The sequence below is a fragment of the Sminthopsis crassicaudata genome, chromosome 3, assembly GCF_048593235.1.
Source record: "Sminthopsis crassicaudata isolate SCR6 chromosome 3, ASM4859323v1, whole genome shotgun sequence".
Classification (NCBI taxonomy): domain Eukaryota; kingdom Metazoa; phylum Chordata; class Mammalia; order Dasyuromorphia; family Dasyuridae; genus Sminthopsis; species Sminthopsis crassicaudata.
This window is the reverse complement of record NC_133619.1, coordinates 31,893,663-31,911,443: the sequence shown is the minus strand read 5'-3', so window position 1 is coordinate 31,911,443 and position 17,781 is coordinate 31,893,663. Positions and strand designations below refer to the sequence as shown.

General features: G+C 34.6%; 1 protein-coding gene across 9 annotated transcripts in view; it reads right to left on the bottom strand.

Annotated features, from left to right (window-relative positions):
* Nucleotides 1–540: 540 nt before the first annotated feature.
* NLGN1 (neuroligin 1) overlaps nt 541–17,781 on the bottom strand; it is a 1,061,800-nt gene continuing 1,044,559 nt past the window's right edge. For 8 of the 9 annotated variants that reach the window (XM_074298209.1, XM_074298208.1, XM_074298212.1 and 5 more), the window contains 2 exons: nt 16,758–17,547; nt 542–15,512 (listed from right to left, as the gene is read on the bottom strand). In XM_074298209.1, coding sequence (XP_074154310.1) covers nt 14,690–15,512; nt 16,758–17,547 — 1,613 coding nt within the window. In that variant the 3' untranslated portion in view covers nt 542–14,689. Of the gene's footprint in view, nt 15,513–16,757; nt 17,548–17,781 lie in introns of all 9 variants that reach the window. The other variant, XM_074298218.1, reaches the window with a different exon arrangement.

Sequence of the window (17,781 nt, the reverse complement as noted above, 5' to 3'; positions counted from 1 at the left end):
TTGACAAATTGAGACAGTTCAGTATATAAAGTCATTTTAATTCTAGTTTTAAAGTCTTTCAAAGTTGTTTTCATTTCAATTATTGTTTATTTTGAATAATTATTGTGGTCATCATATAAATTGTTTTCCTGATTCTTCTTTCTCTCTGCATCAGCTCACAGAGAACTTCCCATTTTTCTCTGGTTAATGATATTTGTCATTCTTTTGCCACCATATTGTTTTATTATAAGCAAATATCACAATTTGTCCAGTAATTTCCTAACTGAAAGGCACTTATTTTGTTTCCATTTCTTTGCTATAACAAAAGCTATAAACATGTAAATATCAAACTATTTTCTTGTCTGTGGGTACTTTCCCTCTGTCCTTGATCTTTTATTTATTTTTTTTCATTTTTTAAAATTAATTTTATAATTATATATTTTTTGACAGTACATATGCATGGGTAATTTTTTTATAACATTATCCCTTGTATTCACTTCTTTTCCAAATTTTCCCCTCCCTCCTCTATTCCCTCTCCTAGATGACAGGCAATTCCATACATGTAAAATGTACAGTATATCCTAGATACAATATATGTGTGTAAAACCAAATTTCTTGTTGCACGATAAGAATTGGATTCCGAAGGTAAAAGTAAGCTGTATCCTTGATCTTTTAGGGGTAATTGCATAATACAGTATCACTGGGTCAAACAAAAGTTGTGTATAGTTTTATGATTTGTAGGGTATAATCCCAAATTGTTTTCCATAATGACAGAATGATTTCCTATCTCTGGATACAACATTAATGTATTTGCTCACAACCCCACAAACAATTATAGTTTTCATCTTCTGTTATCTCTGTCAATCTGATGGTAGTGAAGTGGGACTTCAGCGTATGTTGTTTCATAGAGTTGCTGATAAATGCTATTTCATCTTTTTAATAGTCTTTGACCTCCACCCCTCCATATTGGAGAATGGTTCTTTTTTTTTTGGTATTATTATTTGCTGTTTCTTGTAAGCTGCATGAGGAGCCTGCATTTCTGTGTTTTTTTTTCATGCTATCATCTTTGATCAACATTCTCTTCTGCTCCTTTCTCCCCTTAAATATAATTTTATCCCTGGCAAGCTTTAACAGGAGCTATTTTGAAGACCTGAGAAGAGCAGTTGAAGAGATGTCAATGATTTTGTTTTCTGAAAGCAAACTCTTAATCACTCACTGTTCACAGCTCTTCAATTGCTCTTATGAAGGCCTCAAATGCCCTGATAGGGATATTTTCATTCCTTTCTATAACAGTAGTGATCCTGGAAATCCCTGAGATATATACATTCTTTTAGAAACAGCTATATACCATTTATCATCATAACAAAACTTCCCTCTACCCTATTCATTTTAGCATAAAAATATTAGTTTAGAAGAAGATAGAGAATTAGTATAGGGACTACACATGGCTAAGTTAATGTATTCATGTTTCCACTCTTGAGCTTTGGGCATTGTCCTTTCCACATGTAACCATTTGATTTTCTGCCTCTATATTAGACTTCAAGTCAAAGCAATCTTTTTGCCAGACTCCATAGAATAATATTTTAAATATATTTCACTTTCTCCTTTCTCGAATACTTTTGTGTATTAAATTACACATAAGACAACACATATTTATTGAATTTTTGAGATGGTCCTCATTAAATCATGATGCATTTATTTCCTCCCTTAGGTTTTCATTGCCTTCTTTCTGTGGGCTAGAAGAATTATGACATAATACTGAGATTTTACTCTCTCAGGGTTCTGCAGAATTATATCCCTCTGGAGGACCCTGGAGACTGTCCATCTTAAGCTTCCTATCCCAGGATTCTTTAGACAACAGTAGATTGAGAAGAAAATTTTAAGCAAGTCAAAACAATTTACCAGAGTGTTACAAATTTTAAGTAGAGCAGGGGAAGGAGAAAAGGTATACCAACTGTCAGCTATAAAAACTGTCCTGTCAGTTTGGTGTAGTGAAAAGAACATTGGACTTTGAGTCAGGAGTGGTTTGGGTTTGTATATTGTTTCTGACACTTACCAGTTATATGATTCCAGGAAAGCCATTTAACCTTGCTGAGCTTCGCTTTTCACATCTTCAAAGTGGGAGTACTATTAATGGATTATCCATCTCTTAGGACTGTTATGAAGAAAGCATTTCAAAAATTTGAAACTGCTAAAGAAATGTGAGTTTTTCTTTTTAGTCAGTAAATAAACATTTACTAAGCATATTTTTGTTATCCAACATAGGACCAAATGGGGGCAATGCAGCCATCAAAAATCTTTAATTATTGAGCTATATATACCATTCCGACTCTCCAATTCTATGATTCAGTGTCATTGAAATCATCAATCAGTCAATCCTTCAACAAATATTTATTAAACATTGACTATGTGCCAAACACTGTCCTTGGTGCTGGGGTTACAAGTACAGAGAATCATACAATCTCTACTTATAAGAAGCTTACATTCTAGCAGGGGAGTCAACAAGTACACAGACATACATATGTATATTATATTCAAATTAATGGTTCATAACTTTATATTTATGCTGTATACTATGTATGTAGCATAAATCTAAAATTAGTATATACAAATTAGTATCCAGAGCTAGGAATGGTTAAAAAAAATCAAGGCACATTTTTGGGTACTAGGGAAAAAAAGTCATAATATCTTTTCTTTCTGTAAATTTCTTTTCCAGAATAAAAAAAGACCTTCCTCCCAATACATTTCCCTAAAGTATTTTTTGGCTCACACTAATTTCCATATTAACAAAGAGCAACATTACAAAAGATAGAATTTATTATTTTCCTTATATAAAATTGAACCACTTTTTCATGAACAAAGTCAATGAAACTAGAATAAAATGTGAAACTGTCAATTGGAAAAAAAAATATTTTCATCAAACATCAATCAACCAATCAGCAAGCAGTTACTAAATGTTCCAGTTACTATGCTTGGTGCTAGGGATCTAAATAAAAAAGTGAAACAATCTCTGTTTATAAGGACCTGACATTCTAAAAATATTAAGAAATAACAAGGAATCATGGCCAGAGAAGGGAACTTTGGTTTAGCTAGTTATAAGCAAATGGATTGTGATTGGAGTCCGAGTACAATAGATTGTCATAGCTTCTCTAGAACTAATAATATAATTGATATCGTTATCTTGAGCATGATGTGAAAAACAAGTGGATGATAAAATGGGGTTGGGGGAAAATGGAGGACTACATAGAATAACAAGGATGTCAAGATATTTTTATTGCCTAAGCACTAGTATGCTATTAGCTGATTATATAGGTTAAAGAAGGTCTTGAGAATCAGGGGCCCACTAGAAATAGAAACCTATTTAAGGATTAATTCATTCATCCTTTAATCTGGGCTAATCTAAAAACTGAATGGATTCACTAGAGATAAGAAAAAGACACCCTCTAAAGATCCAGTCAGAAGAGTCACTTCCTCATGGAGAAGCCAGATGTGGCAAGAAAGAGAGAAATATTTAGAGGTGAGAATGCATTTGACTTCATTCCCCTTCTAATTCCTGGCATAGTTTACTTGATACCAATGGTAATAATATGTCCTTCTCTTCTTTCCTTCCTGGTGAAGGGGAATAAAAACTTACCTCAATTCACCTCCAGATCCAACCTTTATACTTCCTCTAACTGTAAGGGCTTTTCAAATCTGAAGACATCATCATTTATTTGCCAGTAAAAAAGCTAAAAACAAACCTAAAGTGTATCATTTTATTAAGGCAAATATCAATACATCTCCTCTTCCCTTCCTTGCTTCTTATTCAAGCTGAATGCATGGTGACTTGTAGGTCAGAGATTGCCTATTGGTATTTGCACTTGTTGGAGTGTTGTGTCAGTGGTTGTTCTAATAACAAATGAAAACATCTACCCCTTAGAACACTCTTGTGGTCAATGTGTCCCAAGTGACTGCTCAGGGAAACTTGGATTTTATGTATCTCTAGGTTGTATGTAGTCCCATGTAGAGTCTTATGACTGAAAGTGGGGGTTGTAAAATTATGATTTATTATGATTAAATGTTTGATTTGTTATGCCTACTTTATATATCTGAAGTCACATACAAATTTCTTGGGTGAAAAGGGGTAGCAAGTGGAAAAAGTATAAGAAGCCCTGATATAGAGTAAACTTCTGGCTCAGAATTGCAATAAGAGATTTTAGAAGTCCTCTAGTCTAATTTCTTAATTTTATATAAGTGGAAACTGAGGCCCAAGGTCACATAGCTACTAAATGAAAACTTCTCTAAATATAAATTTCCAACTCATAGGGTTATAAATCTACATTCAGAAAAGACTCCTGGAATTCTTATAATCTATTGAAGAGAATGGGAAAATGAAATGACTTGGCTTTCTTAACAAATATTAACTTTTTCAGGTGGAATTTGAATTCAGGTTTTCTGATTTCCAAGGCTGGATTCTTTCTGAAGTAGCCTATTGCCTCCTCTATCATTAATAGCATAAATATTGTCTTATTCTCTTGCCCTTTGAGAAAATAGATTGTTATCAATGGGTGAGAATCGGTTCTATATCAAAGCATAATTATTTCCATTTGAAACTATCCCTGTCTGAAGTGTAAACTGAATCTACCTCAAAGCCACATCTTATTTGTGACTATATAACAACTAGGCACTGGGAAAGATTATTCTTAGGACAATGGCTGAATATGAGTTAGGAACTGGGACAATATTGCATAATGAAACAAACACCAAGTTTGGAATTAGATGGCCAAATCTTGGCTCTGATGCTTTCAAGCTATATCTCCTTGAGAAAATTCACTGAGCGTCAATTCCATCTGCAAAAGGATGCTTATTTGAATTAGATCATATTCAGGATCCCTTTCAATATAGATTTTATGACAGCCAGGAGAGAGCTATCCCTGGTAACCACTTCTGTGCCTATTTTCTCTCATTTTATTTTGTTTAATCTCATTTGATTTTGCAGTATATGGAGTCCAGCACAATTTCCCCAATTAGCCCAGAACTGAATGGATTGTGAAACAACCACCTTATAAGGTAAAAAGCCATTAGGTATCAAATCCATTTATATTACTGGCGTTTTTTTGGTACGTGTTCAAAATAATTCCTAAGAATCCAGCCTCTGATACTTATTAGACGGGTATTTATATACACATATATTTATACACGTATGTATATGTATGTGTATATATATATATATGTGTGTGTGTATGTATTTGTATGTACATATATACATATACATATATATATATATATATATATATATATATCTTTCTCTAAAGTTCAGTATGTTTGGCTGGCTGAAAGCTATATTTAGGTTTGAGTCAAATACAAATATCCATTTCTGTCTGTCTGTCTAAATAATTTTGGAGCTGGCAAGAAATGTCAAGAATGTCCTATTCTAATGTCTTCACGTGATAAGTGAACAAACTGAGATTAAGGGTAAAAAGTGACTTCCCTTGGTGAATAAAAGGGCTACGACTAGAACTCATTTTCTGAAGTTCAGGATAACAGGTTTTCTCCTCCAACCCTGGATAAAACAAAGAAACAACAAAAACCCAAACAAACAACAATTTGGTGTCATGGATGGCATCCAGGACAATCTGAGTCAGGCAAAGCCAGCGTCTTTTTTCAACCCTGTAATTAAGTTGGCAGATTCTGTGAAGCATGCCATGTAGCTGGTTAGGAATAAGTCTCTGTAGTTTCCAAATATCTCTCCACCTTCTGATGCCTTTTTGCTCTTCCTCTTGACCTGAGCTATCAGTGATGAGACCCCCCCCCCCCCAAAGATAATTTTCTCAAGGTTTCTAGTCTTCCAATAGACTTATTCCTTATCTCACAAATCCTTATTCCTAATGGACTGGAGAATTGTATTGGAAAAGGAAAGGAAGTGAGAAGGAAATGTGGATGCCATAACTATTCTCTTCAGGATTGTAGAGATCAGCAGTGAGAGACCCATTGAGCCAACTGGATTATGCAAATTACTCCATTCACTTCTAGGGTGAAAGTAGACAGAGAGAGGCTTCCTAGTCTGACTCCCAAGGGCTAGGGAACAAGGGACAAATGCTACCTTAGTATAAAAATTGCAGAGACATTGTGAGCACTTCCTTCTTCAGACCCTGGGCATTCTGCAAATTAAAAAAAGTAGCATAAATGTCAAAATATATCAAACATTTAGCACAAGATCATTGAAACAGAAACCTGTGAACCATAAAATACTAGTTTGAAAAAAAATCTGAAGATGTGTTTCTGAGTTATCCAATATATTTGCAGATTTCTATTTTTAGCAATTGCAGCATAATGGACAGAGGGTCATCATCATAGGGGTCCAGGAGATCTGCATTAGAAAGCTATATTTGACTATTACCAGTGATGGGACCTGAGTAAGTCATTACCCTATTCTGCCTCAGTTGCTTCATCTGTAAAATGGAGACAATAATTACAGCAATCTCAGAGTTGTTGCAAGGAGCAAAGGAGATAATTTATTGTATTTGGCAAATCAAAGCACTCTACACATTTGAGTTTTTCCTTATTAATGAAATTTTTAAAAATCATTTAAAAGTATCTGGAATTAAGAATATGATTGATTTTGAGGCCACTGGATGGGGAATGTTTCTATATTGATATTTATATTTGTCGCTTTCCCATTACTGGATTATACTAAAAAGCAAATGATTCCATGGTTTGATGCGTGGAGCTCCTACCAATGTGGACTAACTTTCTTTGTGATTTGTAGTTTTGAGCTGCCTAGAGATGTCAAACATATAACCCATATTACATTCCAGTCTAAATGTAGTTGGAATTTATTTAATAAAATAAATAAAACCATTAAATTATAAAAAAAATTTAATATGGAGTTTTAAAATTCAATATGTGTATAGAAGAGAAGATTCTGTATTCTCCAGTAGCTTCTGTTCCTATTTAAATTTGACACCACTGCCAAGGGGCATGCGATCAATATATGCCAGAGTTGAGACTTGAACTTGAACTTGAACTCTGAAACTAGCTTTCTACCCACGATTCCACACTATCTTGATTTGTTTACACTCTATATACTATATGTAGGTATACTCTGTGTGTTGTATTTTTCCACACTCTGTCTTGACCAGACATTTAATAGAGGAGTGGAGTTCATTTTAGTAGAGAATTGAGTTATTTATGAAACTTATCAAAACTTACTAGATCCTTGCTAATATTTAGTCTTCAAGTGATGCAGTTGGTTACATTTGACATAAATCAAGGACTAAAGAGTGTTGTTTCTTCAATTAGATTGAATGTTCTCTAAATCAATTCAGGAGAAGAAAGTAAAGCACAATGGCAACCTTGCCTTGGCACTATTCCTTGAACACATTTGACATTTAGTAATGTATGTTTGTAATAAATATTTACTGTATTTTATTGAGTTAAAATTGAATTGAATGGGAGAAAATGTCAATTAGTGTTTAAAATGTGTTCTTTTTTTTCTTGTGAAGCATGATAAGCATGAAAATATGTTTAGAAGAATTGCTATATTGGATTGCTTGCTGTCTAGCCATAAGGGGAATGGAAAAAGGGAAGTGAAAATTGGAATTCAAGGTTTTGAAGAAATGAAAACTATCTTTGCATATATTTTGGAAAATAAAAAGCTATTATTATAAATAATAAACCTTGGGGGGGAAAGATCTGGGAGGCTTAGTGGACCCAGAATCAGAGAAAATCAACAGATGACCAAGAAAACTAGTATCTTAGGCTTCATTCAGAGACAAAGTATCTGGAGTTAGGGAAGTTATCATTTTTCTCTTTTCCTCCCTGATGAGTGCATCTCTGTAGTACTGTGCTCTCTTCTCAAAACATATAGGTAAGGCATCAATGAGCTTGTGAGAAATCTGGAGAATGGAAAATTATTTAATTACCAGTGTATCATCATCAATTGAAGGAACTGTGGATACTTAATATAGAGGAAAGAAATATTTGGAATAATGAGATGGTTAGCTTCAGGTTTTTGTAAAAGTTGTCATAGGAAGGTATTAAACTTTTTTCTGCTTGGCCCCAAGGGATGGAATTGGAGCATTGGGCAGATGTTGCAAAGAAGGAATTTTAGGTTTGATGAAAGAACTTTTAAAACTTAGAACCATCACACAAGTAGATTAAGGTAACCTTTAGAAATAATGAGTTCTCTCTTATTTGAGTTCTAAAAGCTAAGACAGGAAGACTAACAAAGTATTTCTATGAGGGCATTCTCCTCTTAGGTATGGATAGTCTCTGAGATCACTTCCAAATCTGAAATCCTGTGATTCTAAATCAGAATTGGCCAATACTATCGAGACTCAAGTTTAAAAATAGCCAACACAATTTGAAAAACATGGTAATGTTTATTAATGATGATCATTTTTTAATGAAAGCCATGGATGTCCAAACACAAACTAAATCACTTACAGCAAACTGAAGGCACACTCTCCCACATTTTTTTTTATTTTTTTATTTTTTATTTTTTACAAAAAAAAAAAAAAATCATGACATATGCTTTGTTCTTTTCCGGTTGGTGGAAATGAGGCATCAAGAACACTAACAATCCCATAAAACACACCATGTAACATAGATTTCAACTCTGCCAATGGCATTTAGTAAATGCTCCCTTGGTATTAATTTCATCTGCTGATTTTTTTGTTGTGTTACAGTACTTATAAAGATCCCTTTAAAGCTTTAATGACTATGATTCACTTCCATGTAGAAAAATCCAGCATGTTGGCTCCAAAGGTCTCAAATGCTTGACTAGAGTTTTGTCAGTATGCTGGAATGGAAACATGGAATAATTTCTGGGAAACATATGGGGCTGGGAAGCCCATGATTTTGTTTTACTCCTCAAAGAGCTGAAAGACAAAAATCATCTCATCAAGTTGAATATTTCCTTTGTGTTTAAATTAAACCTTCATAATGGTTGACCGTCAGTTAAAATTTGCTTTTTTTTCTAAAAGTCCTACATTCTCAGATTAGTTGAGTAGAAATCAGTTATCTGTGTTACTTTTCGGTGAAAGCAGGAGGAGGAAACCCATAGTTGCCACTAAAGAAGGAGAAAATAAAAGCAAAAATAACAACAAAGCAAAAGTACCTAAACACCATATAGTCTATTTTGTAGCATGGATCTGGGCTTGTATGCCATTGTCAAGCTGAATTAAATGGGAGGGGGGGAAACCTTCCTAAAAAAGAATTCACCTCTCATTATTGGCACTTTACAAAACTGTTATCCTCTAAGCATCTCTCTAAATTGGATTTCCATAGCATTTGCAAATACAAAATCAATTCTACAGTAGTATAAACAAAACCCAGGAAAAAGGCACTTATGCACAGCAGGAGGTTGGATAGTCAATTCTATCTTCTAGGCAGCCCTTTAAAAATATCTTGTCAATTGAAGCTAATTTCTGTCCTGCTTATAAATCCAGCTAAGTTCCAGGATGAACTCAAATGAGAAAGCTTTGGACAAGGGATCAGGAAGGGCCACTGTCGATATCAATTGGAACCTTCTCATGAGACCACGGATGGGCATGTGAAGCGTGCACTATTATTATGTCAAGTGCACAGGAAGTTGTTGGGAAAAGCCTCTCGTTTGCTGACTACAAAAATCCAAACAAATGTCACTAGGGAGAGCTTGACAAGATAATTAGATGAATGATGATAAAATCTCAGCGGGGAAGTGCCCATAAATTGAATTTATTTGGGAGCATGTTTTCACAAGTATCACCAAATTGTCTAATTTTCGCTTACATTAAAAAGTGATAGCCTATAACAACTAATTACTGGAAAAGGAGGAGAAGACCAATACTTTGAACTAATGGCATATAAGAAAAAAATTACAAACATCAAAGAGCCATCATGATGGTTGAGAGCTTCCTATGAATTCCTTTGCTCATTTTGATCCTAAAAATATTTCAGTGAAATTCGTCAAGGCAAAAAATTCCAGTAAATCCTATGGAACACTGAAATTGAAAGATCCAATATATTGATAATATTTTTAGGTCCTTTGCACTTTGTCAGGAATATCATTATATTGGCTATGTATGTATGTATGTGTGTACATATATATATATATATATATATGCACACACATCTCTAATATAGATATGTGTGTGCATATACATATATACATATACATATGTATGTATATGTATGTGTATGTGTGTATGTATATATATATATATTTGTGTATATATATATGTATATATATATATGAGATACTCATTAAAAGAAGAAATAATGGAGAAGTAAGAGTATTTTTAGAGCATAAACAACAAAGGATTCCATCTTGTTTACCTATAGGAAAGGTATGACATATGGATGGCTTAGTTCCTTGTTTGGCAGCTGTCTAACTTCAAAATGTGTCCCTTAAAATACATAGATCATTACATCTAGTCTGGAAATTTACAACCAATTATGAATAAAAAAAACCCAAAGCAAAACAAAACAAAGTGTTTTTTACCGTGGATTGCTAGTTCAGATTTTATAAGTTATGTATTGTATATTTTAATGCTTTTTCATCCAAAGGATCAGTTGAAACCATATGCCTACCATTATTTGAGGATCAGAACCACTTAAATTAAACTTTGAATCTTTAGCATATTCAGCAAAAAGTAAAGAAAACAGAAAACGACTCTTCTCTATTCTTACTTATTCTAAAGCAACCTCCAAAATCTTCTGGTATATTTTGGGAAATAAGTGGATATAATAAAGAAAAATGGAAATGAAAGTAATAGTTTACTAGACATAAATTTTGAACTACATCCCTAAATAGACCTGACTTTTTTGTACCTGAAACTCATTGAGAGGCAGCAGACAACAATAGAAAAGTTTGTATACACAGGTTTTACAAAATTCCTGGTACACAGTAAGCTGTAAATACATGTTTTAAATTTTGATTGAATAGCTGTACTTGTAGTCAGAAAGTATTCAGATCCTGATTCAGACACTTAGGAGTTATATGGTCTACTCAAGTCACTTAGCTTCTTCTGGCCTCAGTTTCCTCATCTGTGTAATGTAAGAGATAGCCTCTAAGGATTCTCCCAGGTCTAGATAACATGGAACAAAGGAGAAACTCAGATCCAATTAATAAATTTTAAAAAAAATTGGCTTCTCATGATCCACCTTAAAAAAAAAAAAAAAAACCTAAACTAATATATCTCCAATTAAATTTATTATAAATGAATTAATGTATAATAACTTATTCTAATCTTTTTCATTAGAGGAAATAGCTTTAACACAAATCACAAATTCATTTGAATTTTCAAGAACATTATTCACAATATTCCTCACTCTCCTATTTGTATTTCAGCTTTAAAAATAAAGTTTTGTTCAACTGGGGACACTACTTTATTGGCAGAAAACTTATGACTGTCAGTATAATCAAGCAGCTACAGTTTTATTCACCATGCCTATATCATAGATTTTTCAAAACAAATGCCAAATTTATCCCATCTTTATCTTGCATAATTATGATATTCTAGGGCAACAGAAATAAAAAATCCAAAAGAAGAAAACTGTAATATCATGCTTTGTTGTTATAAACTATCTCTTCCCATAATAAGAAAAGTAAAACAGATATCAGACAAGATACATAAATATATAGACATTAACAGGTAGCTAACTGGTGAGGCATGAATACATAGCCACCATTAAAAGATAATAGAATGTGACTTTGATTCTGCCAAAATTACAAAAATACCTCCACAAAAATTATATTTATTTACTCAGATCTTATGTAATAGTCTTCAAAGTTGGTATTTGTGTTTATTCATTCATATAATGAACATAGAAAAGATGCATTCTTCCTATGAATCAGTATTTCAGATGACAAGTAATTCTCTTGATTTGTTCACAATGCTAGTTCACAACCACATCAGGCAGTCACTGCATGGGGACCACTCTGGATTTTGAAAACAGTTTTTCATTTGACACAACTACTGGAAACTTTCATTTCAAATTTCTAACCATGCAAAATCCTAATGGTTCATAGACTTTTTTTTGGGGGGGGGGGGTTGAGAAAGCATTAAAAATGAAAGAAAGTGTGCAAAATGGTGGGTTTTATCTTTTAGTGTCAATTTTAATATCTTTCTCAGTACTCACAGATCATCTTAGAAAGATAACTTTTGATCCATTATTTTATGAAAGTTTATTCACCCTCCTATTATGAAGCAGACCATTTCCATTCCACAAAACAAGAGGCCATTTATTTCCATTGAACCTCTTCCCAGAAGACAAAAAAAAAAAAAAAAAAAGGAGCCTTTATTTCATCCAATTTCTAATTAGAAATACATTAGCTTGTTTTGATAACAAAGATATAAACAATAGAAGATCTATACCACTGTTGCTTTCTGGGAGCAATAAGTTGATCACTTTACACTTTTTATGAGGAACTGTATTCAGTGTGCCTGGTCTCCCAGCATAGCTCGCATCATCTGGTATACTTTCCTTCCTCACCTCTGCCTGGTTAGAATTGTTTGTTTTATTCAAAGCACAACGTATATGTCACCTCTTCTATGAGTCCTTTCCTGGTGCCCTTTTCCCAGTGGCTAACATTTTCTCCCCCTTGCAGTGACTTTTCTAGGTATTTACTATTTATTTATATGCTTACATTTTGTATCTCCCGTACATCAGTGTAAACTATTGCAGGGCAAGGACCATTTTGTTTTAGCTTTTACATACCCAGCATCCAACCCAGAGTCTTTCTTATACACAGAAAAAAAAAACACTCATTAAATATTTGTGGAATCGAATTGATTTGTTGAAGTCATATGGTGGTCTTTAAAAATCTGCCTAGTCTAGAGATGACGTCTTAAGCTGTCATCATTATTTTTGTGTTTGTTTTTTTAAAAAAATGACAAAACAGCAAGGAACATTTTAGCTCTTTAATGAGCAAAGATTCAGGTCTCTTAGCATTGGAATAATAATCATTATCCAGATTATCTTTATTTCACTCAGTGACCAGGAACATGGCCAACAAGTACAAAGTAATTTCCATTAAGTAGTATACAATTTTTGTGTGTGTGTAATAAGCTTTCATTCTTGAAAAAGAGTAACTGAAAAAGAAATGTTTCTGTTACTGCAGTTAGTTTGTCAGAGAAAGTTCTTTGCATTATCTTACAAACTATCAAAATTGCTAGTAATCTGAAAAAATGTAAAAAAAAATCACATAACTTTAGTCTAATAGAAATATAGTACAGGTCAGAGAGAAAGTATTTATCAGGGATGTGCTCTTAAGTCCATCTCAATTTTTTTTTCTTTTAATATAAATGTACATCTGATTACATATACAAACATTTGGAAAGGTCTGTGATATACTGGTATTGGTAAACAATGGGGGAATGGAGAGGTTTCAACCTGTGATCTTAGAACAGTTGCTGAAAATCACACATACAAGAATGACTAAAACCCTCCAGTTTGGATGACTCTCCTTCTCGAACCTCTCCACTTACATTGGATGCTAGCTAGAGATCTCATCGGCAAATTCTGGTGAATGGACTTTGGTGATAACGATATGAAATGTGAGAAGGGACATGAGATTTTATCGAAATAGTATTAGTAAACATTTTGTCATGCAACATGAGTAAATCAAGAATTGAGAGCTGTAATCAGAGTGGCAATATTGGGGCATCCTTATATCATAAAATACCATTGTAAATAAATCTTTGGACACACTTCACCTTACCAAGAGGAACAAAATACAGTTTTAACCAAAGCACGGCAAATTAGAAATCCTTCAACACAAGTCCCATTTGGGTAATATTTCTATAAATTATTTAGATGAAAACATAAAAGAACATTAAAAATACAGAAAGTTGTTTGTTTTCTCTCTGGGATTCATTTCAGCGAGTGTTCACCCCCTATCCCTATAGATTCATCAGCTACCTTTCATAACTAACACCTTAACACCTTTTATTCCTGAAGCTACTCTAAATTATTCTATTGCGATAACTTCTGCCCCCTTACAATTCTTCTTTGGATTCTGCCAATTGATGGAGGAAGCTTCTATGAAAAAATTCCAATGGGATGAGAAGAATTTTAATTGCAGCTTAATCAGCAGCACAGCCACCAAGCATATCAATGATCATGCACGTCGTGCTAAAAATCCCCAGTTTCCTTGATCCCCCACCAATTTATACTGACAGCACTTATGTGAAAATGTTGACCCTGCCAGGCTTCACTTTGCTGTTTGACCAGCAGGTTTCAGCATAAGCCTTGTTCTACTAAGGCCGTTAACAGCACTGGTGTTTTGTGTACTTATATCCAAATTAGTAAATATGGACTACACAAGAAAACAGTTCCAAATAAAAACTGGTGAAAATTATCTGACATTCCATTAGTGTGTCCCTTGTGCATATTTATAGATTTTTTTGTTCTTTAAATTTCAGTCATAGTTCTTTCCTGTTTGGTGTTGCACATGCCTAATTCCAATATGTAACTTAAATCTTCAAAAAATTAATACTTGAATGTGAATGAAAAAGTATCATTCAGAACAACTGCTTCAAGCAATCGAGATCAGTTTTAAAGTTCATTTGTGTAACTATATACAATTCATTTGTTTCAAAACCTCAAAAGTTCTTGATATGTATATTCACATAATATTCCTCCTTATTTAAATAGTAAGTCTTTGTAGGTTGAAAGCCAAGCAATCCCCAGTAATTGCTTACTGTAATCCGTCAAAAAATAGAGTTTGTTTCATCTTGTCTGGCTATACCCTGGTTGTTGAATGTGAGTGGGGATGGGGGTGGGGATGGGGCAGAGTATTGTTCTGTCCTCCAGTAAACGTATTGAACGTGTGTAAGGGCTGGATTCCTGGTATAGTGTTGGGAATCATGGTAATGGTGTTAGGGGTCATTAAGGGAACATCGTCAGGAGATCTCCTCATAGCTAGTGTGTAGTCTGGGGGGCAGGCGGTCCGGAGAACCACCTCATGTGGATGGATAGACTCACATTCATGATCCAAGTCTGTGTGCTTCATTTGGAGGGACATTATCTCCTCTTCTTGTGCGTGGGTAAGGTCATTGGTTGTCGTACGCTGAGGGCTACATCTCCTATGGACATCGTGTCTCCTCTTATCCTTCTTGTAGTAGAGAGCGGCAAAGGCCAAGATATTCAGAAATAGTAAGGATGCCCCAACTGCAATGGTCACGCTCAACTCCGTGGAGTAGTCCCGTTGATCGACGGAAAATGGACTTGGTTGCTGCTTGGGATCATCTTGCTTGGCTGTAGGAAAGGCTGATGTGACTGGTACAGAATTTTTCCTTGTTGGCCTGAAGGTAATATCAGTAGAGGGCACTTTAGTTGTAGTAGAGGTATACTGAGAAATGTCATTGAGATTGTGCAGATGAGGTACCAGCTCCAGCCAGAGGTTCACCTTATTAGCCCTGTAATGCTCTTTTACTCTTGGCTTTAATCCAATATGGAGATAGAGTTGATCTTTCTGGGAATATCTGGTCCATGCAACTTCTTCAAAACGATTGGGCTTCGTGTGGATAAACTTTGTATCTTGAGGGACAGGTTGATTTGGATCACTATGGAATTTAAACAGAGAGAGAGAGAAAAGAGAGAGAGAGAGAGAGAGAGAGAGAGAGAGAGAGAGAGAGAGAGAGAGAGAGAGAGAGAGAGACAGAGACAGAGACAGAGACAGAGACAGAGACAGACAGACAAAGGCAGAGACAGAGGCAGAGACAGACACAGAAAGAGAAAGACAGAGAGACAGTCACAGAGAGAGATAGAGACAAAGAGAGAGACATAGATATAGAAAGAGAGAGAGAGAGAGAGACAAAGAGAGAGACATAGAGATAGAAAGAGAGAGAGAGAGAGAGAGAGAGAGAGAGAGAGAGAGAGAGAGAGAGAGAGAGAGATAAAGACAGAGACAGAAACAGACAAAGGCAGAGACAGAGGCGGAGACAGACAGACACACAGAAAGAGAAAGACAGAGAGACAGTGACAGAGAGAGAATAGAGACAGAGAGACAGAGAGATAGAAACAGAGAGAGGGAGAGAGAGAGGGAGGATTTGTTAAAGTAATTGTTGAGAGCTAGATTGGTAATATTCACTTTCCAAATAAATGTTACTTCATTTCAGAGGTATCCCTAAGAAGACTTTATGTACAAAGTCATGGTTTGTGATGATATGAGTCAATTTAGGATCAGTCAGTAAGTACATGTTCCTACTTTTTATGTATCAGACACTGGTGTATCAGTTACAATGAAAGGGTCTCTGTCCTCAGGGAGCTTACATTCTAGCAAGAAGTGTATCTCCAAAGACAGGTAAAATTACACTTCAATTAATACTTGATTTAAAATAAGAATCTTTAAATTCATTTGGCTCCTTTAATTTATTTTGGAGTGAACTCATGTTTACCTGGAAGCAAATTAAAGTTAACTTACTTTTTTACTTATAATTCAATCATAATTTCATCCAAAAAAGGAATTATGAAATTATAATTAATTGAATAGTCTACATATACAATATCTTTCAAAAATCTAGAGTAATGCATATTTTCTATCAGAAAGGTACTCTTTTCTTACTTTGATTTATTAAAATTCTTATGAAAAGAAAAAAAAAGGTAAATATTGATTTTGAAAATAACACAAAGTTTCTTTTTTTAAGGAAAAAGTCTTCTTCCCATTTAAAATGACAATTACACCCTGGTTTGTTACATTCACAAGTTTCTTCCTCCTTTGCTAACCCCCATATTGTTTTTCAATACTGAAAAAAGAGGATGATGCCATTAAGTTAAAATTTAAATTCATTCTCTCACATTGTACTTACCCAGTTTTAGCAAAGTTTGTCCAATAAGTCATCACTACTGCACTCAGCATCACATCATTTTTAGAGAAATTACAAGGAAATAACTCCGTTGGACCAATCATGGGGATTCCCAAAACGTAAGGAACCTCATCTCCATGAGCTGCATCAGCCCAAGCTGGAACTTGATCTGTTTGGCAATGATGGTAGAAGGCATAGAAGTATGTAGGTGAACCAAAGTTTGAATGCAGATCTGCTGTAGCCACTGCGGGTGCCACCCACTGATGGTCAGTAAATAAAGCCAATAGAGTCTTGCGTCTAGTCTCAGGATTATGTCGATCTGCCCAGTCTGTATACATAAATTTAATAGTTTCCCTCAAAACATCTTTGCCTTCAGGGTATCCATATAGATTATCAACAAAATTGGAGACAGCAAAGTCAAAATCACTAGCTGAAATCCCATCTTCACTATCTACTATGTTTTCAACAAATTTTAGCCCTTCTCCTTGGTTAACACCCAACATTATATCGTAGTTGAGAAATTCCCCTTGTTCCATCAGTATTTGAGGGTCATCTGGTATTACATCACCATCAATTACTGGTCCAAAGGCTATGTGGTATCGAGCTGGTTGGATATCTTGGTCAATAAGTTCTTTATAAGGCTTCTTCTGCAGACATTCAACTAGCTCTACGGTATCAGACATGTTGCAGCCAACTTTTGTAGCCAACATCCTGGCGTATTTCGCAGGTTGGAAGCTAACAGCCCAGCTGGAGAGGGCTGTTCCACTTTGAGCTATTGCCCGTTGAAAGAGTCCTATGGGAAATAACAAAGAGGACCAAAATGACATTCAAACATTTTGAGTGGTTATGATAAAATAACAGCAGATAAAATTGGATGCTGTCTTTTTAAGAGTCAAGAGCACATAGAAAATTTCTCCCAAATCTTCAGTGTCCATTCAGTAGATATGTTGCTAGATTAAAGCTTATTAGAGCAAAGCAAAAAAAATGGAAGTATCTCTAGGACATGACAAAACAGGTGATATTTCAG